Source organism: Elaeis guineensis, chromosome 3 (genome assembly GCF_000442705.2).
Source record: "Elaeis guineensis isolate ETL-2024a chromosome 3, EG11, whole genome shotgun sequence".
Taxonomy (NCBI): domain Eukaryota; kingdom Viridiplantae; phylum Streptophyta; class Magnoliopsida; order Arecales; family Arecaceae; genus Elaeis; species Elaeis guineensis.
The window spans coordinates 109,470,537-109,495,689 of record NC_025995.2 but is presented as its reverse complement, the minus strand read 5'-3'; the positions used below and the strand labels follow the sequence as shown (position 1 = coordinate 109,495,689).

The window sequence follows — 25,153 nt, the reverse complement described above, 5'->3', positions numbered from 1 at the left end:
GTGGAGGCCACAATAACAAAGAGGAGTTAAGCCAAAGTTCAAAAAGGAGGACGTGGACAAGGAGGCTCATCTAGAGGTAGAAGGTATGACAATTTCAAAGTTCGTTATTTTAATTGTAACAAACTTGATTATTATGCTTTAGCTTGTTGGTATAATGATACTAACCAAGTTGAAGAGAAGGCTCATTAAGCAAAAAAGAAAAAAGAAGATGGTGATGAAGTCTTATCGCTTGCTTGCAAAGAAGATGACACCGGTGAGCAAAATATGTGGTTTTTGGACATCGGTGCAAGTAATCATATGTGTGGCTATAAGAACATGTTCATGGAGTTAGACGAATCGGTGAATAGACATGTATCTTTTGGTGACTCCTCCAAAGTAGACATGAAGGGCAAAGGTAAAATTCTTATTGAATTAAAAGATGGAAGTCATAAATTTATCTCTAATGTTTATTACATACCAAAGATGAAGAACAATATTTTGAGTTTGGGGCAACTTTTGAAGAAAGGATATGATGTGCATATGAAAAATAGAAGTCTATTTTTGAGAGATCAAAAGAATAATTTGATAGTCCATATTCAAATGACAAAAAATAGAATGTTCATGCTTAACATCAAACATGTTGATACTAAATGTTTGAATGCAAGTGTGAAGGATTGCTTATGGCTTTGGGACTTGAGGTTTGATCATCTTCACTTTGGTGGCCTTAAGCAACTATCAAGCAAGAAGATGGTGAAGGGATTACCACATATTGACTCTCTAGAATAATTTTGTGAATGGTGTGTTCTTAGTAAGCAATCAAGAAAGAATTTTTTCAAAGAAGCTTCCTATCACACAAAGAAGCCACTTGAACTCATCCACACCGATATATGTAGGCCAATTTCTCTAATATCTTTTGGAGAGCATCATTATTTTCTAACCTTTATTGATGATTTTAGCAGAAAAATTTCGACATATTTTTTGAAGGAGAAGTCTAAAGTATTTTTCATATTCAAGAAGTTCAAAGCTATGGTAGAAAAAGAATGTGGCTACTACATCAAGGCCTTGCAATTCGATTATGGAGGCAAATTCACATCCAAAGAGTTCGAACATTTTTGTAAGGAGCATGGCATTCGACGACTCTTGATGACACCCTATTCCCCCCAATAAAATTGAGTGACGGAGAGAAAGAATCAGACCATTTTTGATATGATTTGAAGTATATTAAAGACAAAGGTCATACCGAAAGAATTTTGGGTGGAGACCGTAAATTGTGCAGTCTACTTGCTCAATCGATGTCCTACCAAGAGCCTAAAGGACATAACTCCATAAGAAGTGTGGAGTGGAAGACAATCTAGTATCTCACACTTAAAGATTTTCGAGAGTATCGTCTATGCTCATACCCCAGACCAAAGAAGAATGAAACTTGAAGACAAGAGTAAAAAGTTTATCTTTATTGGGTATGATGCTCGATCTAAAGCTTACAAGCTCTTTGATCTAAAAACTAAAAAGATTCATATTAGTAAAGATGTGGAGTTTCATGAAGATGGTATGTGGAGTTGGCAATCAAACAAAGAGCTATTTTATGAAGAGAAGAAAGAAGAAGAGAAAGAATCAAAGGTGCACTTTAAAGTTTTTTCACCATCTTCATCTTCACATTCTAGAGTATCACCTCTTTTGGATGATAGTCTAATGCAAAGAAAGATAAGGAGTTTGCAAGAGCTATATCAGGTAACAAATGAACTTAATCTTGTTTGTCTTTTGGCTAACAATGAAAATATTTCTTTTGAAGAAACAATACAAGATAAGATTTGAAAAGCCGCCATGGATGAGGAGATCAAAGTAATAGAGAAAAATGATACTTAGAAACTTACTACTCTCCCCAAAGGCCATAAATCCATAGATGTTAAATGGATTTACAAGAAGAAGAAGAATGCTCAAGGATATATAGAGAAGTACAAAGCAAGATTGGTAGCCAAAGACTACAAGCAACAAGCCGGTATCGACTATGAAGAAGTGTTCACCCCGATTACTCACATAGAAACTATAAGATTACTCATCTCTATTACAGCACAATTTAAATGGCCAATTCTTCAAATGGATGTCAAATTAGCTTTTTGGAATGAAATTTTAGAAGAAGAAGTCTATGTGAATCAATCCGGAGGGTATGTGAAGAAGGGTTATAAAGAAAAGGTCTTAAAGTTGAAGAAGGTACTTTATAGCTGGAAATAAGTACCTAGAGCATGAAATAGTAGAATTGATGCATACTTCAACGCTCATGACTTCATGCAATATCCGTATGAGCATGCCTGTGAAGAAGAAGAATGAAGATATATTGTTTGTTTCTTTGTATGTAGATGATCTTATTTTTACAGGAAGCAACCCTCAAATTTTTGAAGAATTCAAGCAAGCTATGATCCTAGAGTTTGAGATGACAGATTTGGGGCTTATGTCATATTTTCTCAGCTTAGAGGTCAAGCAAAATAATGAAGGCATCTTTATCTCTCAAGAAGTATATGCAAAGGAGATTCTTAAGAGGTTTAAGATGGAAGATTATAAGCCAATAAACACCCCTATTGATTGTGGAGTCAAACTATCAAAATTTGAAGAAGATAAGGTGATGGATCCTACTCTTTATAAAAGCTTAGTTGGAAGCTTAAGATATCTCACATGCACAAGATCGAACATTCTATATGGAGTTGGCTTATTAAGTGGTTTTATGAAGGAACCAAAATCTACACATTGGAAGGCTGCAAAAAGAATTCTTCGTTACATCAAGGTATTATAACTCATGGATTAATGCATTCTCCTTATGATTTTCGGCTTCTTGATTATTCGAATAGTGATTGGGGAGGAGATTCGGATGATAGAAAGAGTACAATCAGATTTATTTTCTACTTGGGTAATATGGCATTCACTTGGCTTTCTAAGAAGCAAGCTATTGTGACTCTTTCTACTTGTGAGGCAGAATATGTTGCGGCATCTTCATGTATTTGCCATGCTATATGGCTTAGAAGATTGTTACAATATATCTATTTCTTTCAAATTGATGCTACTAAGATATATATGGATAGTAAGTCGGTAATGGCATTAGCAAAAAATCCTATCCATTATGAAAGGAGTAAGCATATCGACATCCATTTTCATTTCATAAGGAAGCATGTAAAAAAGAAGAATGTAGAGTTAACTTATATGAAGACTCATGATCAAGTTGTTGATATCTTCACCAAGCCACTTGCAGCAAATCATTTTCCTAAGCTCAAGAACTTACTTGGCATGAAGGATGGAATACAGTTAAATTTAAGGGGGGTGTTAATAAATAAACTTAATTGTACTATTATTAGTGTTGGAAGTCTAAGGGTTTTGGGAGTCTAAGAGTCATATAGAAACTCCCATTATCTAGAAGATGCATGAGTAATTATGAGTTAATCTCCGAATATGGATGTGACTCTTGGGAAAAAGTGTTATAAATGCTTATTTAGTGATGTATTGTGTCTAGTAAATTTCCCTAGTGGCTATAAATACCCATGGGGTCATTTTATAATGCAACAATGAGCATTTGAGCCTCTGAGTACCTTCAAAAAATTATAATATTATTTTATTCTGAACCTATCATTCTTCCATTGACAACTTCATGCCCACCACCATCCTAACACTCCTGCCCCCACCTCTCTCGACGGTGGGCGGTGTCTTTGCTTATGCATCTGTTGTTTTACTCAAATTTCGTGGATCTTTTTGGTGGAGAGGATGCTGTTGTCCTTGGTGTGGATCTCATGAGTGAGCATGAGGTAGACATCCAGGTGCATGTTCTAGAGCTTTGTGATGGCCACGAGGATCTAGGTATGGAGAGCAATGAAGTGTCCAAGGACATCTTTGGTGAAGGGGACATCTTTTTGATGGCAGCAGAAGCAGAGGGAAGGAAGGCGAGGAGGGTGCCGCGGAAGGTGGTGAACCAATGGGAACATTAGGGGGCGAGGTTGAAGAAATTGGTGGTGAGTGAGACCATCTGAGGGAGGAGGGCTTGGGCACGGGGCAACGAGGGAAGGAGGGAGAAGAGGGCGGAGGAGGTGGTCGCTTCGGTGGCGAGGTGGTGGTGGCAGCAGAGGCGACGCCATTTGGGAGAGCAAGAGATGGAAGAAGGGAGGTGGAGGACGCCGGTAAATCCACTCGAGATCAAACAGGGTGCGGGGCCAAGGGCTCACGGGTGGACGCTGACGTCATATGGTGGGGGTGGGGGGAGGGTGGGGTGTGGGAGTGCCCAGAGGGGCACTGGAGCTGGAGAATTATTATTATATTGACTAATAATCTTCACCCATAATAATATTTTTAATATATGAATATATTCATTTATAAATATTAATTATTAATAAATAATAATAATTGTGATCAAGGGTTCATGTGGGGTATTATCCATTTGGGCATATGAACTAATAATCTTCATCGATAATAATATTTTTAATATATGAATATATTTATTTATAAATATTAATTATTAATAAATAATAATTATTACGATCAAGATTTCATGGCTTAGCATGTGAGGTATCGTCCGCTCTGATATTTGGCTTACAGCCTTGGAATTGTATGGACCATTTAGGATCTCATGATTTTATCCTTCAAAAGACACCTCACTTGAGAAGAATGATCCCTTCTTATATAAGCTAGAGTCTTTCTTGACTCACAACTAAAGTGAAACTAATGATGCCCTCTCTTTTATATCACAATAATAATAAATATTCATTAGTTATCAATAAATTTGATAGAGGATTCATTAAAACTTAATATATTTATTTATATATCAAAATAAATTAAAATTTATTTATAATATGAAAGATTTTTCTAATATATATAATAATTTTTTTAAAAAAATATTGATTCATGTAAATATACCTTAATATTTGAAATAAAAAATATTAATAGTAGGCCATAAATGAATAACAAATAGATTGAGGAGAAATACTATTAGTTGAATTATTTATTTAAAAATATTGTTGAAAATTTAACAATATTTCTATAAAAAATTCTCTCTAACCCAACATAATAATCTTCTTTTTGATGACATTTTTTAGAATAATTTTTTCACCAAACATGCTAAATTTTCTTTTTTTGCAATTATTTTTTAAATAAATAATTTTCAAGAATCCTTAGATTATTCTTTAATTTGACAAAATCCAACTAAACAAACCCAAAGTATCTTTTCTTAACGTCCCCCACCCCATCATCCTTGACCCTGTGAGGGAAAAAGAAGACTTCATCATAGATGGTTGGTATCATAATGTAATTAGAAGTGAATATCTTGTCACTTGCTTCTGTAAATTTTTTTGTTTGTGCATCTGTTGGAATTTGGTACTATAAGAATATGCATATATTGTAGGAAGATCAATTGGTTTCATAAAGTGAAAATAGTGAATTGGTTCCTTGGCAACAGTTTGTTAATTAGTGCTCGGGCTAGTAGTTTTGTACTATTCTAATAAATTTCTAATGAAATGAGGCTGATCCAAAAGGACCTCTAGATTTGATGTTATCTATGTTAGCCACTATAAATAGGATTAGACAAGATTCAGATGCAAGATCCACTATTTCGGAAAGATCAGTTATAAATTAAATATTTAGAAGTTATAATTTGATCACACAATATTTAATTGAGATAATTTTTCTTCAAAATTTGATAATTTTTTAATACCTATGACATGATGCCACACCTTTTAGAGATGGCGCCCATCAAGTTTGAACCATTATTTAAGATCTAAAATGGGTCAATCAAGTCGAAGATTTTCTTTTTTGGCAAGATTTTGATTGGACTTATTTTTTAACTCGAGAAAAATCATCAGTCGAAATAATAAAAGACATAGTTGATATAAAAATCGAGTTCTATTTTTTAAAAAAAATTATTTTTTTAAATTTATTTTTTTTGGGCATGTCTATTTTTAGAAAGAGATTACTATCTGAAATAGAAAGAAGAATCCGATCCAAATTGGACAAGAACGGATCTTATTATAATAAACAAAGAATGTGTAACTTTATTTTGGATCATAAATAAAGAAAAAAAAATGTAAAGCTTAGTTTCATAATTTTTTTTTTTATTATTATTTTTATTAGAGATTCGAATTGCACAAATTGAAGGAAATCTTTATTTTTTCATTATCAAATTAGAGGCGCAAGCTCTGGATTTCTCTAACACATATCTAAGTTTTGAGTTTTCCATGATTTAGGGATTGTTTGTAGGGCATCTAAGTTTGCTGCATAGGCCGAAAATTGGCCAAAAGTTTGTATATGATCACTCGAAAGGATCAAGAAACATTGTTGCTAGAGACGGTACCCATGCACTACCAAAATTAGAAAAATAATAGGAAAACTAGCACATCGCCGGCTTAGCAAATTAATAGATATAATTTGCGGAACTAGGGGTACCTCAACTCCGACATGCACTGCATTGATTCGATTTTATTTCCTCCGGGGCGACGCTTTCTGATCTGTTGTTCCCCTTCAGTCTAAGTTCTTACAATGTTGCCGATAGTGTTCACCGAACGTGCCAAGCTGCCACTTTTACCATGCGGAAACATTAAAATATTATCAAAAGAAAAGATGACTTTTCACTTATCCAAAGTATTAAAATAAATGATGAACATACCTCCAGAAAGAACTAATATAATAGAATGGTAAGCCTGCTGCACGGTCCAAAGAGGCAACCAACTTTCACCTCCGTGACGCTCTCAGATTGAAATATGTTGGCTTTGTACCGTTCTTGATTTTGTCATTTATATGCATTAGAGTAACTCTTTATACGCCGCGTTCAGCAAGAACTAATAAATAGAACGGTAAGCCTGCTGCGCAGTCCAAAGAGGCAACCAACTTTCACCTCCGCGATGCTCTCAGATTGAAATATGTTAGCTTTGTACCGTCCTCGATTATGTCATTTATATGTATTAAAATAATTTTTTATACATCACATTTGATATAAAAAAATATATTATTTTATTTAATTAAATTGTATGATCATCATTTTTTTTGATACATATTTAATATCTATAAATTTATTTTTTATTTAAAATTTTAAATGATTAAAATATTTTTTTTAAATTATAATATCATATAACTATATTATAATATCTTACAGTCAAATTATGATTTCTTGCATACGAAATGTCATAAAAAAATATATATTTTTATTATTTATAAATTTATAATTTTTTAATAATGAAAATATTTTTTTATTTTTATAATTTTTAAAAAAATTATAATATTTTATATATATATAATTATAAAATAATCATAAAATATTATAATTTTATTTAAAAAAATATTTTTATTATTAAAAATTTAAAAAAATTATTAAATATGTATTAGACAATGATGATTATATTTTTTAATACGGTTGAGCGGTGTGTCTCATGTTCATCTTATTGTACGTATGTGGTGCATAAAAATTTTCTCATGTGCATTGTGAAGCACGTGTTAATAAAAAAGTCACCTCGCAAAAATGGAGATGAACTTTTCCTAAAAAGTCATAGTTTGCACCGGTGGCAGCCACCAGCCAAAGAATGATGTGACATACAGTCACGTGGGACTAGTGGGTAGCTAGGAATTGATGTAATACATCAGGTTACATGGTGGTTGGAAGTGATCGCGAAAGAGTAGCTTGAATGCAGAGAAATATTAGAATAATTCAAAATTTCTAAATGCATAAATAATTAATTTTAAGATGATACTTGCCTCCACTTAAATGTAATGCATACGAAAGCATCGTTTGAATACAAGCTTTGATGACATATTGATGTGATATTGGGCTGATTGGACCGACACTCAGGCCTACCTAATGGTCAAGCCTACCGGTCAGTTCTTTTGCGTTCAGAACCGTTGCAAGACATCAACGGGCCAAATTGCTTATTAGCCAAATTCAGCCGGCTAGATTTGATTCGGACGATACTTCTATTTGACTGCGTATTTTGGAGTAATGCTTTTGTATCATTAATTCTAAAGGCTTCAAGCTGCGCCTTTAGCATTTAGGAAGAAAATTTTCTCTGTGGGGTTTTCGGGCCAGCTCTGTGGAATAGTTTGCAAATTCTTGGCCCGGATGTGTCCGATTTGCGTCATGAATTACCTCAATGCAGCTCGCTACCTCTACTTCTTCCTTGCGGCCTCTTTCCCATTTTCCTTACAACCTGACTTTTTAACAACTTCTTTACGTCAGGTCACGCAGACGAAGCTTTACTTCACTACTAGCCATGTAGTTTTTCGGACATCGAGAGTCATCTTAACCTCGCACTTCTTTTTCAGTCTGGAAGTTGAGAATTCCATTCACGATCTTCTAGCTACCTCCATTCCAGGAGCCAATTCAACTTATAGTTGATATCCAAATTTCCAAGAATGTCGATACAAAGTGAATGTAGTTGCATTCAAAAATGAAATGTAGATAACATACTAAAAACGGACATACTGGGAGCAAATACTCTCATTAATCAGATGTTATTTAAGCAAACGGAAAAAGTAGCAGTTATTTAAGACCCGGCAAACGCACCAAACGTCTTCGCGAGCACGTTTGTAGGACCAACATTTTGGATAATTATTTGTTTACTAAGATTAAGGTGGCTTCGTGGTAACTGCCTTCCTCATTGGAAGAGATGACTTTCGAGTTGGTACGCCTGTGATTCACATGGCGTGATGCGACTCGGTTTCTGTTCCGTCCTGAGGTTGTTTTGTCTTAATTTGATTCCTGTAAGGATAAGATAATTTTGCACGTGTTTTGGTTGGTTCTTTGGTTGTAAAGCTAGGAATTCAGTAGAAGCAAGGGCAGTTTTTCTAAGACAGGATAAATAGTCAACTCTCATAGCATTAAACAACTGCACGGGCCGGGAGTGGGTTCAACTACAATTAATGCATCCAAAATGAAATTTACAGCCTCGAACAAAATACATGTATTGGACTTTCCATGACTTGAACGCCTTTTAGGGCTCAGAAAAATCAAAAGTGGGAGGCAATATGGTGTTTTAATACCTTTCTTGACTCATCCTATATATTTAGTGGTCCTGTCTCCATTGGTCTGATTTGTTGTGTGATCCACAAACTTAAGCTGTTATCATTTCATATGTGAAGAGTGCCAGAGTTGTTATGGCTAATGGGGGTGTAAAGAAAGCAGGTTCAAACACACCAAGGATAGCGCAAGTTCCGCATTTCAACTTCAGCCATTTTAAGTGGACTCGAGCCACTCTTTGAACAACTGATCATCTGGAAACCAAAAATTTCTGCATACATATACCGTGAGCTATTGATCTGCATCACAGTTAAAAATATTTTTTTATCTATTATGATGATAATTTATGATATCAAATAACTTTATTTATAAATAAAAATTAAATATTATGATGATAATTTTATTTATATATATTGTTTCAAGTTTAATCAAGCAAGTCTACCCAATCCTAATTTGTCTTGTTTAGCAATTAAAAGAGATATATCTGAGCCAAATTTCCCACTAAAACTCAAGCTGCTCATTGAAAAGATAGTTGGTTTGGCAACCCTAATAGCCTACCAGTTAGCTGAGCAATTTTATTTGCCATTATATCATTAATTACTCATTAATCAAATTAATACAATATGCACATATGGATGTTTCAAGTTTAATCAAGCAAGTCTATCCAATCCTAAGTTTTCTGGTTTAGCAATTAAACCAGACATATTTGAGCCAAATTTCCAACTGAAACTCAAGCTGCCCATTGAAAAAATAGCTGGTTCGGCAACCCTAGTAGCCTACTAGCCAACTGAGCAATTATATTTGCCATCATATCTTTAACTACTCATTAATCAAACATAATATGCGCATACAAATCATTTATATGATATGACCTATCTCTAAACAAGACTAATCAGGAGCGAATAACATCTGGTCAGTCTCAAGAAGGTATATATAGTAGTATTTTTTATATAGTCTATATAGTTTTATCCACCTGGAAGGCCAAAAGAACCTTCCAAAATTTATAAATTAGAATAGATTTTCTCAGCTTTTCAAAAAGAGCTAATTTTCAAGTAATGGAGATTCTCATCATTCGCACCAATTAGCAAAACTCTAAGCAAGTACACTAAGATACCAAAAGTATATCATAAGGAATTAACCACCATATACTTAATCTTGTTACCCTTGTAGATATGGTTTGACATATAGTTTTATGCAATCTTTTATCCTTGCTTTATAAGATGTCTTTCTTGCCATATCTTTTTCTTCTTCTTCTTTTCCTTTTTTGTTCTTATACAAAGCAATGGATTTGACTACTAAGGAGCATCTCGCAGTGTTAATTAAATATTTTGAAAAGGAATCATAGGTTTATGTTCAAGCTAAGGTTTATGCTAATGGTCATGCTTTTCAACTTTGCAACAAAGGATTTTCGGTTGATTCAAGGATGCATCCGAATATATACTAGGACTATAATAATGTAATACCTCACTAAAAAAGCAAACCAGAGGATATTATTTGGATTCTTTGGCATTGTATAAATTTAAAGATCCATTTATTGCATAATTGATGTAGGACAAAACACATGCACACCCACACATGACCAAATATACTCCATTTAAATCCTAACATCCTTGTCCATTTAAGAGTCCACATCCATTTAAGTATACTCATAAGTACTATGAATCTAACTGCAAACACCATGACCCAATGAGCCTGCGCATGCTATAATATCCCTTAATCCATATAGACATATAACGGATCCCACTCTGATACTTTTGTAGCAGTCTAGGACCTTATCAAAAAGGACTAGCCAAATAATATTAGTTAGGTTCTTGGACCCTATACATGTATCATAGATCTTCATAATGCATAACTTATATTGGACTAAAAACATGCTTGTACTGGTGCTTATGGTGACTTAGATAATTAGAATGAAGTTGGATAATTTCCCCTCCCTCTATCCAAAGAAAAACAAAAACAACTTAATACTAATACTTAAATTGAAGTAAAAAAGTAGTGACGCTGCCATATTCATAAAACAACCACAGCAGGGGCATGTCATGACTACACCCCCACCCCACCCCCCCCTTTTTTTTTGGATGATAGACTACCTCAAAATTATAACGGGTTGTTATTTGGCCCACAAATATCATCAGTTTTGAAACATACTATCGTCCATGTCCTCACAGCGGCCGTTATGATGGCTCCTATCAACAAATGAGAGTGAAATAATGACATATTTTAAATATTTTATATTTTATTTGAAGATTTTGGTATTTTACATCCCAAAATATCTTTATTACATCCCAAAATATTTTATTATTAAACAAAAACACCGTTCCAGCAATGGTTATGTATTCTTGGCATTCTGAAAATGGCTGTTGAGCATGGCAGTCAAAAATCCCTGGCTTGACTGGTGATGAAAAAGTTCCTGTAAGCACGCATGTTCGGCAGCAAAAAAATGCAATACAACTAATGGTTTCCCTCTAAATTTCCTGATTTATACGTTTCTGATGCAAGCAAAAGTCGCAATTGATTTCAGAAGAAGTGAAATAGAAATACCTCATTTAATTTAACTGTAAGCACGTGCGTTTAAAGTAGGAATTGACTGCACGAGGAAGAAGAACTTCAGTACAAGGGAGAAATGTTCGTTTACATTATATAGGAATTGACCACAGGAGGAATTAACTTATATAGGATCTTACACCAACATCTCCCACTTCAGTATGCAATTTTTTTTCCTGTGGGCAAACACTTCAATAAATCTCGGAAGAAAATACACTTACTAATTCAGTATTATCACAATCTATCAAGCTTTTTATTTGCCCATTTATTCATTGAATATCTCATACATATATAGTTTTTTAAAATGTTGATTGGTAGAATATTGGATCAAATGAACCGACGGGAAAAAATGTAGCATGAAAACCCTAGATAGCCATACTTTTGAGGACGACAGTCTCCATAGTGAGCCCTGGACCGAATCCATAGAGCACTCCCCAATCAAGCCCCTCTCCAGTGGTTCCTTTTCCTTCCTCCGCAGACCACTTCCTCATCTCGTCCATTATGAAGAACACACAAGCGCTCGACATATTTCCATACTCACTAAGCACGTGCCGTGTTGCTCGTAGCTTCTCCGGCTTCAGCTTCAATTTCGACTCAAATGCATCAAGTATGGCCGGACCACCAGGGTGTGCAATCCAAAACAAAGAATTCCAGTCGGAGATACCCAATGGCTGGAATGCCTCCTCCAAGCTCTTCTCGATGTTCTTAGAGATAATGGTGGGGACTTGGTTGAGAAGGTGGAAGGTGAGGCCCACTTCCCTAAGGTGCCCTTCGATGGCCCCTTCACTGTCTGGCAATATTAACTGTGCCGCTGAAGCCATTTCAAAGAGTGGCTTCTCAACATCTGGCATTGGATCAGCTCCGACGATGAGTGCTGCTGCACCATCGGCGAAGAGAGCCTGGCCTACGAGATTGTCGAAGTGGATGTCGTCGGTGCCTCGGAAGGTGACGACAGTGATCTCGGAGCATACGACAAGCACACGAGCACCCTTGTTGTTCTCAGCAAGGTCCTTAGCAATGCGGAGCACGGTTCCTCCGGCGAAGCAACCCTGGTGATAGAGCATGACTCGTTTGACAGATGGGTTGAGACCGAGGAGCCTAATGAGCTGGTAGTCTGCTCCAGGCATGTCGACGCCACTAGTGGAGCAAACGACAAGGTGGGTGATGTTGGACTTGGGACGACCCCACTCCTTGAGAGCCTTCACGGCCGCCTCCTTCCCTAGCTTCGGCACCTCCTCCACCAGGATGTCCTGACGGGCATCGAGAGAGGATGCCATGTAGGCGCACATATTTGGGTTCTCCTTGAGAACATCCTCGGTGAGGTACATGTACCGTTTCTTGATCATGGATTTCTCACCTTCAAAATGATGCAACAGATTAACCAGTGTCAGGAAATGGGAGACGCATGCAATTAATATCTTTTCTTCATTAATTTAGATAATAATAATATTGATCATTTTGTTTCTCATCAAGAAGCATAGTTAGTTTAATAGAGAAAAAATCTTGTCGTAGCTAAGATGATGTCAATCACTAATGAGAAGATGAAGAGATATTGAGATTATGACAGGGTTAATCTGGAACTGCCCGAGAGAGTATGGATATGTATGCAAGCATGATTTGGATACAAATGTATTACGAACAGCTCCCTCCGGATTCTCTTTTTTTTTTGTTTTTCTTTTGAGAAGAAAGATGGGAGCTAGGAAGGCTCAGGCTCCCTCCATATCATGGATGCATGCTAAGGAGTGATGAGATGGGCAAACGTCCCTAAGTGCTGGGTTTGTGTACATAATAAGCAAAAATATACGAGGAAGCAAAGCATGCAACAATTATATAAGCTCTTACATATGCGCTTGAACTTCTCTTTCAGTTCGACTTTGTGCTCATTTTTGGTGATTCGGAAGTAGAAGTCGGGGTAGGTGCTCTGGTCGACAGCATGAGGAGGGTTGGCGGTTCCGATGGCCATGATCGTTGCTGGGCCGTCGGCCCTCTGTGCCTTGCGGATGGACTGGATGCTGGCCATTCTAAGTGGAAGGGAGATGGAGAGATGGGCAGCGATTATTGAAGATTTAATTGTTTAGGGAAGAAGGCTGAGGAGTGAGGAATGGCATGCCCTTGGCTCCCATATATATAGCCCTCTGGGTGGATCATTATAAAATGAGTGGATGGCAACAGTCTTCGATGGCCGTTGACTGGCCACGGCTCGTCCTGTCCCAGCTACCAAAAAGGTGGCCCGTGCTATCCACCAACCTCTTGAGTTTGTCTTGTTAGGTTGCTCCTTTAGGCAAGGAGTCGCTCTCCCATAAGATCAACTCGTTCTTATCTTCGTCCCTTGGTCAGTCGGAGCCGCTAAGGATCTAGGCTCGATGGATGTAGAACTTTTCTGCGCAACTTTTCTGTAGCCTATTTCGATTTAAGCCCCTTTGCTACGAAATCCCAAATCCAGCCAAAGAAACGGTATCCAATCCTTCTTGCGGCTGCTGCTCCTCCGACACGCTCCTCACGCTGGATTTAGTATCTGTTGGATTACGATTGGATGTTTGTAAATGACGTCCGCGTCCCAGTCAGAAAACCCCCAACAACAGCAGCAGATCGATCACCAGCTGCAGCCGGGCGGAAGCGCCACCGCGTCGACGGTTGCTGCCCCACCGCCGCCCAGCGGGAAGCTCTCCTTTGAGGAGAACTCCAAGTACTTCTCTCTCCCCATCGCGGAGGCCGCATCTAGCCTCGGTACTTCTTTCTTCCTATTTTGCCTCATGATTTCTGTTGCAAGAATTCAATTTTAGGGTGTTTCTTTTTTGGTTTGATGTGTTCGAGCGAAGATCTCTTCTTTTGACGTTGAGAAGCTTGGATTTTTCTCGTGTTGACATGTAGTGTCCTGATCATGTCTTTTTTGTCTTCGAGAAGTTCTTGGATTGGTTTTTCTTGATTCTTTGGCTGACGAAAGATCTAATCTTCTGAGATGGAGAAACTTGGATTTTTCTTCCATTGGCATGTAATGGCTTGCTTATGCCTTTTTTTTTGTCTTCTAGAATTTCTCAGATCTGTTTTCTTTGTTCTTTGGCGGATCATTAGCTTCAAAATTCCTTCTTGTTGTGGGAGATGGCTTGAGGCATTTCTTGAACTAAAAATTGACGGTGTACAACTTGATTTCCCCCCTTTTCTTGCTCCATTCTGTTTGCTTTCATTATCATTGTTGTCAGAATGCTTCATTGTTCTTTTGCTGGAGGAAAGCGAAACATTTGTGCTTGGCAATGTTAAAGACGGTTTCTTGTTTTTCTTAGACCCAATTAAATATATGAGATTTCTATTTAAATCATAGGCAAGATTGTTAATGATGATAACTGATTGTAGTGTTCAAGAGCATGTTTTTAATCATACTAGTGAAATGCCACTTTTGTCAAGAGAACATCGTGAAAGGCTGAAAGCATCCTGGTATTCATTAAATGACATGTTAAAGTGCAAATATGATATTGCTATGGATGATATGTATGACTTCAAAGTTACTCACATGGTTCAGATCTTAACTGTGACTAAGGTCCATTGACCTATTTAGCTTAGTCCTAAGAGTTAAACTTAAGGGCTTGTTTGGTTCGTGGGGAGAATTATTCCTCACTAGAATGTTTTTCCTAGAAAGCTGATTTCTAGGTATATGATGTCTAGGAAAGTGGTTTTGGCATGCTTGATTGACCATTGGAAAGTGGCACATTGCAAAGTGCCTTATATTTGGTTGAGTATCTATGTTCTTAGAAAAGCTATATAAAATACATATTATATCCTTAATAAAAGAAAAAAATTTACCCGATTCTATTCATGGTTTTAAGGGCACGTTTGGTAAAAAAAGGATCCGAATTTTCTTCTTGTGGACATGGGTTTTTCTTTCCTGCGAAATATGAGAAGTTTATACCCATGGGAATGCCACTTTCTAATCTCTCTGTCTCTTTCGAAAACTCCAACCAAACAAGAGGGGTTCCTTCATTTTCTTGTTGACCATATTTTCCCCGTCTCTTCTCATGAACCAAACGAGTCCTAAGAATTTGTTTTCCACCATAGAGATACCAAATCATATTTGCCCCCATTATGTTCTAGGGCATAGGATGCTATTTTAATTTATCTTTTTTCTTTGATTCGAATATCTTTTTTTTTTTTAAAGTCTCGTTTATTCTTTTTATTAGATTCTCTATTGTATGGTTTTTCAGTTGGCTGAGAGATAGAAACATATTAAACAAATGAAAATTTTAACCTCATTGCTTCTCGATTAATGCCCAGAAATGAATAGGAAAGAGAAAGGAGGAAAACTAAGCAGAACCATCTTAGAACTATGTAGATTTTGGATTAATCTTTTGTTTCCCTTTTTGAGTGCCTGATTTGATCTACATCATTTTTATTTTGTTTAAAAATTGCTGTTTTCAGGTTTCTTTGTTTTTAATAAGTATGATCCTAATTATTTCAAATGCTTCATCTTGCTTCCTCTCACTTTCTAGGTTCACACTTCGTTCCTGCTCGTGCTTCGTGCAACTCTAGTTGAGACAAGCTTTTGTTATGTTTGAGACTTTTTGAAGGCTTGCTATACCATCATTTTCAGAACAAAATTGACCACAAATCAATAACTGAAAAAGGAAGGAGGCAATTTTTGGGCTTTGTGGTTTTCATGTGTTGGAAATCAGTTTGAATCTTTTGACATATTGAGGAATGATTTGAATGCATATAAGAGTTGAAAATAGGATTTTTAATATATGTTTTAGATCAGACTAGCTTCATAACATTTATGAATTAACTCAAATTAATAAAGGGGGAGCAGAAGTTGAAGAGGAGACACGTTTATTGCTTTGATGTTTACATAGGAACTCGGGCCACAAATTTTCAATTCTTCTCATTCTATGGTCAGTCAGATGGATAATCAGATGGATTCTCAAGTCATATAGTAGTGTGGAGCCTCAGTTTAATTTTCTAAGCTACCTCACTTAACACTGCCCATTATGATAGCTATATAATTGAAAAACTTAGTCATAGATGTATTTTTGAAAACTTCTGGTATGTGAAGCTGAGGAAGTTATCCCTCAATTACAATTCAGAATTATAGAACCTTCAACTGCAATTCAGAATTGTGTAACACAGCCAATTGTTGTTCTTGTTAAACAACCTTAATGACATATCATGCTGACTGTAGAAACATTTGCATAGTCATGAAAAGGCGTAAAAAAAAAAAATTATAATAAATTACTTAGACTTTTTATGTGATTGAAATTGTTATTTATTGCAGTTCCAATGGTCATGGTTATTGTCGTCTTGATCAATGATATCCACGTTAGATGATTGTTTTTAGGTAGGGAAGGTATGCTCAGGGTTAGGCATCTATGATGTGGTACTATAGTATGCCCTTCCAGAAATATGCTGAATTCAAAATAGAAGGACAGATGCTATTAAAAAAAAATGGTTCTTTAGGTTACTGCATATCACATTGACCGTATGTAGGTAGAAGAAGCAGAAGTGAAAGGGAGAAGGAGAATGGATTGGTGTGGTAGAGGATGGAGTGAGAGGCAGGGAGGGATAGGAGGAAGTTGGGGGTGGAGGGGAAGGAGATGTGGAAGGCCAGAAGTTGATTGGAAACTGGTCGGATGCTCCTAGATGGAGCCAGAGGTGTGGAAGGCCAAGCAAAATGAGTTTTGCAAGTTTCTGGAAGGGGAAGTGATCCAACTTAAAGTCAGATGGAATTCAAAGAGGGTGCCATTGTTGGATGTAAAAATAAAATAGAGAATAGAAGGAATGGACTCTATTTTGCAACTGAAACTTAATAAGGTCAAAATGCCCCTTCCACTCAAATGTTGTTTGTGAATATCCTAATTTAGAAGAGCAAAAAAATATTCATTAGTTTTTAGTGCCAAATTGAAACGACTGAAATTTGTGGCTACTGGATCAAAAATTTGAATATGCTATTCTGTTAATTGGCCAAATTTCCTTGTCTCTTGAAACTTGCTGGACTTGTTTAGTAGGTAATCAACAATAAGTTGTAGAATTTCTTTGTGCAAATTTCTCTTTCCAAAATGCTGTAATTTAACTGTAGATTCCAAAATGGTGGGAAGGAGACTTGTTGTGTTATGTTAAATGTTGACATCTGTGTCATATATATAATGGAGTTTGAATAATGTGCTTTTTGCAGGTGTTTGTACTAGTGCATTGAAGAGGATATGCCGTGAAAATGGTATTATAAGGTGGCCATATCGTAAGGTCTGTCCAATCCATAAGATGTATTTTATTCGTATCCAATACTGCATTATTTCTTGTTTAGGAATACCATCATCTCATACTGATTATGGGTTAAAAATACATAGAAATTTTTTAAGTATTTTCTATCTATTATGCTCATATTGTAAAATGGCCTTCTTTTAAAATGATATGTTTTTGTAAATAGCATGAAAATAAACTTTCTTAGTTATAACTTGCTAGCTGGAATCTTTACCTAAGATGCCCTCCTCTCTGAAATCTTGCTTTCTAAGAACTTCCTCTGTTCTTTTCTTTTTCCTTTTCTGAATGCTTTTCTTACCCTCCACACTTGTATGCGCTAATGGTTTAGTAGCTAGATGCTATGTCATATGTGCGCATCATACAAAATTACATATATAGACACCTGCACATGTACATCAATTGATACAACAGTGAGAGAGAGAGAGATGTGCTTTGGGTTGACTTCTATTTGTGATCTGATATGCTTTGGCAAGCTTAACACTTGAATTTTTTTCTACCAATGCTGATTTATCTAACTTTTCCTAGAAGATTTCATTGTACTTTCTATATAAATTAGAGACATTTTTATGCTAAACAAAGTCTAATCCTACGGATTCTGCATGAATACTGCTTCTAATGCAAGGTATATATTGCTTCGAAATAAATGATTTATCATCTAGAAACTTGGAATACTGGATACAAATCATTTCTTCATACCTACCATCTATAATTTTTATTTCAGTGGATTCCTTTTAACCATTTCAACACCCTGTATAATTCATAATGATATATGCACATAAATGTGTATACATTTGATCATAATGAAATTGGTAAATATTTGAGATCATTGTTAATATCTTGAATGAAATCAGAATCAAAGTGGGATTCAAATCAAGATTAGGGATAAGATCAAAAATCTTGTATATAAGGAATGCCGTACCAAGCCGAACCGCCTGGTACGGGGCATGCCGAACCGTACCAGCGGAGAACCGAGACGGTTCGGGCATGGAAAACGGCACATGCCGGTGCGCTGGGGAAGAAAAGAGAGAAAAAGAGGAAAAGAGTGGAAGAGAAAGAGAGAGGAAGAAAAAGAGGGAGGGTGTCCGCTGAAGGGCCGTCGGAGGGCCTCCGATGGGTCGTCGTGGCCGTCAGGTGGCATAAACACCTCCCATAGCTCCGCGACGTGAAACAGGGACGATCTGCCCCGGTTTTTCATATTTTTTTTAAAAAATATTTTTTTAAATGAAGCCGGCATGGGGTTTGCCGGCTTTACTTAAGTGATGCCGGCAAATCCAGTGCCGGCTTCATTTAAAAAAATATTTTTTTAAAAAAAAAATAGAAATAGTCGCACATCGCCGCTATTTCACACCACGGAGCCGCAGGGGGCGTAAACGCCGCCTGCGGGCCACGGTGGTCCGCCGGAGGCCCTCCGACGGCCCCTCCGGCAAAAGCCCCTCCCTCCTTTTCTTTTTTCCCCCCTCTTTCTCTATTTCTCTCTCTCTCTCTTTTTCTTCTCTGGTTCGGTCTCGTTTTTCTTCGTCGATTCGTCTCGGTTCAAAACGGAACGGAGGCGTGCCGAACCGTACCGCCGGCCGGTCAATCTAGCCATCGATACCGGTTCCACAAACCTTGCTTGTGTAGTTCAGTCCGTGGTCATATGACTGGGTACCATAATGCTAAAGATGGACAGATCACCTGTCTCATTATGTTCTTTTAATTTCATTCCACTTCATTGGGGAATGTGATCATTCAAACTGATAAAATAAAAAGAACACTAGCATGAGAAATGTACCATCTGTTCCAACAGAAGGACTCTATTTGCTGTTAGATCAGGTAAAAGGCACATAAGATGTGACAAAGATTTTAATGAAATTGATCCACTTAATCTGAAATTTTAGCTGCTTCTTATGAGCATCTTCAGCATGATCTCAAACCAAATTTCAGTTAGATCAAACAACCATTGGCTTGCTTATTAACATAATAGTACAGAAAAGCTTTTCTAAAAAAAGATTCTCAATGATTTCTTGTTCTTTCCTTTATGGTAAATCTTTTTATAGCTCCCACTCAAAAAGTTCTCTTTAGCACATGATAGTCATGTCATCAGCTATCACAGCTCTATTGGTTCTTGAGAGCCTTTTCTGGTGGGGTACAATTTTCATTTTTCCCCCCCTTTTTTTATGGTATTGCAACTTATGAACTTCATGTTCCTTTGTTTCTTGCTGGGAAGACTGGAAGATATCAGAAAGGATGCTGAAAGAGAGAGAAATAAAGAGCTAACTGAGTTGCCAAAGATAGCGAACCAAAGAACTGATGTTTCAAAAGTGATGCCTTCAACGTCTGTTGGTTCATCATCAACAACCTAGCGAGCAAAGCTGCCTTACTGTTTTAGTGCAAAAAAACTCTTCATTTTTATTTTTATCTGACAATGTTTAACATAATGCAACATATCTTTTGTCTGTACATGACTGCTTTGTCAAGTTAGTATCTTTTACACATTTCAGTGCTTCTTCCAGTACTTAGAATGGTACACCTTACAATGTAGCATACTGGTTCATTTGAAAATTTCCCCATCTGTTAAAATTATCTTTTTCCGAAAATATGTGAATCACAAGGAGATATTTCTCCCGAAACAATAAAGACAACTAAAAGATACTGGCTCTTTTCTTTGTGATATTGATGTTAAATAATTTTTGCACCAATCTTGGATAACTAAATACACTACTGATAGGGGCTAAATTTATCTCTCAGAGTCTCACCATTTTAATTTATTTCCCGAAGTTCTCATGCTTAGTTCTGTATCCCCCGAATTAATTACATAGAAGGGTAGCAACAATTATTAATTGTTTAACAACCTTTTAGAATTTTATTAACCGATCCGATATCAACTATTGTGATCAAAAGTTTAGATAAATGGACGGTCTCTCATTTTAATATTTTGTTTGGTCAAGTCATTAAAGATATCCTGAAGGATTAGAAAAGAATATCTAGAGAGAGTAAGAAAGGTATTTGCTTTTGTTCTCAGAAAACTAAAATAGGCAAAGAAAGACCAAATTTTCAATTAGTTTAAGTGCTTCGTATTGCTTTTTCAGTTCTGTGGACTAAGCATCATAGAGCTCATTTTCGCAAAAACTAGGTGCTTTCAAGCTATTAGATGTTATTTTTATTTTAGTGCAGTGAACCCCACGTTCTGTGCACTCAATATGTGTTAGCTATTTGTGAATGTAACTTGTAATTTGACGTTGTAACTATGTGATGAAAGTGTTTTAGCAGGCAACTGCAATACATAGATGCTCAGAGGACTGCATAAAATTAGTAAAGTGTCGGTTTCTAGATGAATTATGTTGAAAAATAGATTAAAATAGGAATATATGTACATATGACTAAAAAAATTGCAATATGCTAGGAAAAAATCAAAGGAAATAAAAGGTAAATTAAAGAAACAGTTAAGTTTATTTTGTGGATTTACTGTAATCTACAAAATGAAATGTTAGCCAGTAAAATTATATTTTTCCAAACAAATTATATAAATGATCATCCAAAAGGCATGCTCAATTATTTCAAGTAATTTAATCCTATGGATAACTTTATAAATGGTGAATATGATGTTGGAAATTAACAACTGAATCAGAACCTATTGAAACTTGTAGCTTGGGGTTTGGGCACCGGTGAGAAAGACCATGATGTTGCAATTTGCTGATTTGACATGAAACTTCGATCCATTTTAAGGAATAGTGTAAATCCTGCCATCTATGTGTAGGCAGCAATTGGGGCCTGCCTGCATGATTGCGTATAATGGCTGGCTAGGTAATTCCACCCATATACAGATACAACCTACGGATTCAGCGCTCTGTAATATACAGTGCTCGGAGGATATTAGAGAAAAAGTTCCTGTGAAAATAAATGGACTGACAATAATATATTTTTATTGTTAATAATTATTAATGATAAAAATTTCATCATTAATATTTAGTTATAAATATCGTATCGTTGATACTATTTTACGATAAAAAAAATATTTCATCGTTATTAAATGAATAATTTTCATTGTTAAAAAATTTTTGATAAAAAATTTTAATCATAAAAAAAATATTTGCTATGAATTATAACGTCGCAAATAAATAAAAAATTAATAGTGATGAAAATATTTTTATCGTTATTAATTTAATTAAAAATTTTTTAAAATAAAATTTTTAAAAATTTTTAGCGACGAAAAATTTTGCATCGCAAATAATATTTTTTGCAATGAAAATTTTTCATCGCTATTAATTTAATAATAAATTTTTTAAAAATCAAATTTAAATAATATTAGTGACATAAAATTTACGTCATAAATACAACAATTTTCAACAAAAATTTTTGTCGCTAATAATTATTTACGACGAATAAATTTTCATCGCTATTAATTTTATATAAAATTTTAATAATTTTATATTTATTAAAAAAATAAATTATCATACTAAAATATTTTTGACAACCAATATTTCATCGAAAATAGTTCCATCGCTAATAATTTAAATATATTTTTTTTAAAAAATAATTTATGAATATATATTTTTAATTTATATTTATAATATTTTTTATAAATTAAAAATAAAAAATAAAAATAAAAATAAAAAATTTACACAATAAATTCATAAATAAATTTTATTATTTTATTATATTAAATTAAAATTACAAGAGATTTGAAATAAAAATAAAAAACTATATGAAGAAGCCGTCAAGCGTCGGCATTTGGAGAACGAGCTGGGGAAAGAGAGCACTCGAAAGAGCTCGGACTGGCCTGCTGCTGTCTCATCAGCTGTATCGTCTGTTCTATCTGTGCCATCCACTCCATCATCTGGATCTGAAGCTGCTGATACTCATCGACGCATGCACCCAACTCTTGAGCCCACTGCTCAGTCCGCTGTCGATCCTCGACGGTCTACCTCTATACCTCCGTCAATCGAGCCTCGCAGACAAAATGGATGTTAGCCCTAGACGAGCGTGAGGATGAGGGAGTAGTGATCTCATACCCTAGATTCTTAATATAACAGGATCTCGTACCAAGCACCTGATCACAGATCTCATCATCTGTGGGTGTGGTCGAACCCTTAGGGGTAGGCTGGGATCTTATGTCTGTCATACAGTCCTGAAAATTAAAGTTATAGCTATTTTAATTTTGTAATAAAAATTAGACTGTGAATGAAAAAATAATTGAACAAACTTATAAAGAGCTCCTGGCTCTCCGTCATCCACTCTACTGACCGTCGCTGGTAGGTCCACTAGTAGATATCGATCCTACCAAGAAGCTCGTCACTCTCAGCATCTTTCTGTAATTTGAGAATAATTAATTAAAATTTTTTTAAATAACTAGAGAATTATATGTTAATTAAAAATTAAAAATTACCTGCCATGTGCTCCATGTGACGAGCGAACAATCTCGAACCCCCACAATGCAGTGCGGTCTGTCTCGTCCGATTCGCAGCATTCTAAGCACATCTTCTCTGTACAGTTATCAATCAAATTAGTAAATAATAAATTTAATTTAAGAATACATGATTCAATCATTAAACTCAAAAAAAAGAAAAAATTTAGATGTGTAATCTGATATGTCGAATCATCATAATGCCGGCATATGACAGTCCAATCATCCATAGTGATGCTACCATAGGGCTGCTGCCGCACTGCCTCTTCTCCATGATCCTACACCAGATGGTACTATTGCGATGCATGTGATGGTGATAATCCTTAAAATGCAACGATAAATGAGTGTCCACAGCTCGAAAATTAGAAGAATACTATGTAAATTAAATATTTACAATATAATTTATTTTAGCTGTAAGTGGGTATAGAAAATCTCTCTCTGAGTCGGTAGAATATGGCGCCAATCGAAAAGTGTCATGGGGGCATAGCTGCGGCATATAATGCCCAGCTTAGTCTGCCACGGCTCGCACTATCTCCTAATGGGCCTGGTGTAGTCGGGTGGTATCTCGATACGGAGATGCTGTTTCGGGTGCTCGCATCTCTAACGTTCTAGAGCGAAGTTCTTCGATGGACCTCACCCTCGCCTCACTACTGATGAAGACTGGTCTGAAACAATAATAAATAAATCATTAGTATGATAGCTATCCAAATAAAAAAAATTAAAATTTATTATATAAAAAATATAATAATACCATTTGGATCCGTCTCACTCGAACCTGCCTCACTGGGACCCACCAGTGCAGGACATTCTGATGATGGAACTGGTGCGGCAGTAGAAATCGATGAAGGTGCCTCAGCCTCCGAGGTAGACAGCGAACACGAACATCATCGTCTATCTCCTAGTGCCATACCTGTAACTTTTGATATATAAATGAATATAATATTAAATAATAATAATGAAAACTATAAGTAGTTAAGCAAGTAATAAATATAAAATAAATTTATGTAATAAATATAAAATAAACTATAAGCAGTTGAGCATGCAAAATAATATTAACGCAAAATAATAACATAAAACCTAATCCCAAGGACTCGATGATTTTTTTTAAAATATTTTTATCTAAATTTTATTTTAAAATTTTTTATTTTTTTAAAAATATTTTTTATTTAAAAATATTTTTTTAAAAATAATTTTTTTTCTGAACGAGCTTCGGACTCGGCCTCCCATGGCCCCTACTATGATGCCGGCGCCGTCACACACCGCGTACTGCTTGGACTCGGCCCCCGTGACCCCCGCTCCCACGGCACTGGTGCTGGTGCCGTCACACACTTTGCACCGCCCGAACATGGCCTCCCACAGCCCCCACTTCCTCGGTGCTGACACTGTCACAGACTCTGCACCGTCCGAATCAGATCTTGATCTGGATCTCAATCTAAATCGAGGTCTCAACCTGGATTCTGACATCGATCTAATTCGGATCGTGATTCAGATTTTATTTTTATTAATTAAAAAATAAAATATTTGATTAATATTTTATTTTTTTATTTTTTTTATTTTTTTTTATTTTTTTTTCTTTATTTTCTTTATTTTCTTTATTTTCTCTTTTTCCCCCTCCTTTCTCTCTTTCCTTCCTCCCTCCCCACCGTGCAAACCCCTCCCCACTGCCGCCCCCTCCCTGGCCTCGTCTCCCCCGACTGCCGACCGCCCCCTCTTTGACCCCGTCCCCGTTGCCGCCGGCCGCCCATCCCCGGCCCCATCCCGCCCCCCACCCCATCCCACGTGCCTATGCCCCAAACACCCTCCCCGTCGACCGACAACCTCCCCTCCGACCGACCCCCTCCCCAACCTCGTCGTCGCCGGCCGCTCCCTTTCCGACCCCATCCCCCCTCTGGCACCATCCCGCCCCACCCCCATTTGGATCCCACCCCCTCCTCGCCGATCGACCCCTCCCTGATCCCATGGCGCCGTCGGCAGCCCACGAACCCCCTCCCCCCCGGCGGATGGCTCTGCCCCCCGGTGGCCCGATCAACACAAAA

General features: G+C 36.4%; 2 protein-coding genes across 2 annotated transcripts; one reads left to right on the top strand and one right to left on the bottom strand.

Moving 5' to 3' along the window:
* Positions 1 to 11,553: 11,553 nt before the first annotated feature.
* LOC140856585 (chalcone synthase-like) lies at positions 11,554 to 13,595 on the bottom strand. Its single transcript, XM_073254354.1, has 2 exons — positions 13,334 to 13,595; positions 11,554 to 12,848 (listed from the first exon to the last, which is right to left on the bottom strand). Exons 1-2 carry the CDS (start codon positions 13,509 to 13,511, stop codon positions 11,857 to 11,859), a joined length of 1,170 nt encoding a protein of 389 aa, XP_073110455.1. The 5' UTR covers positions 13,512 to 13,595; the 3' UTR covers positions 11,554 to 11,856.
* Positions 13,596 to 13,781: 186 nt separating this feature from the next.
* LOC140856586 (protein RKD1-like) lies at positions 13,782 to 20,208 on the top strand. The gene is made up of 3 exons (XM_073254356.1): positions 13,782 to 14,218; positions 17,649 to 17,716; positions 19,941 to 20,208. Exons 1-3 carry the CDS (start codon positions 14,035 to 14,037, stop codon positions 19,965 to 19,967), a joined length of 279 nt encoding a protein of 92 aa, XP_073110457.1. The 5' UTR covers positions 13,782 to 14,034; the 3' UTR covers positions 19,968 to 20,208.
* The last annotated feature ends 4,945 nt before the right edge of the window (positions 20,209 to 25,153 follow it).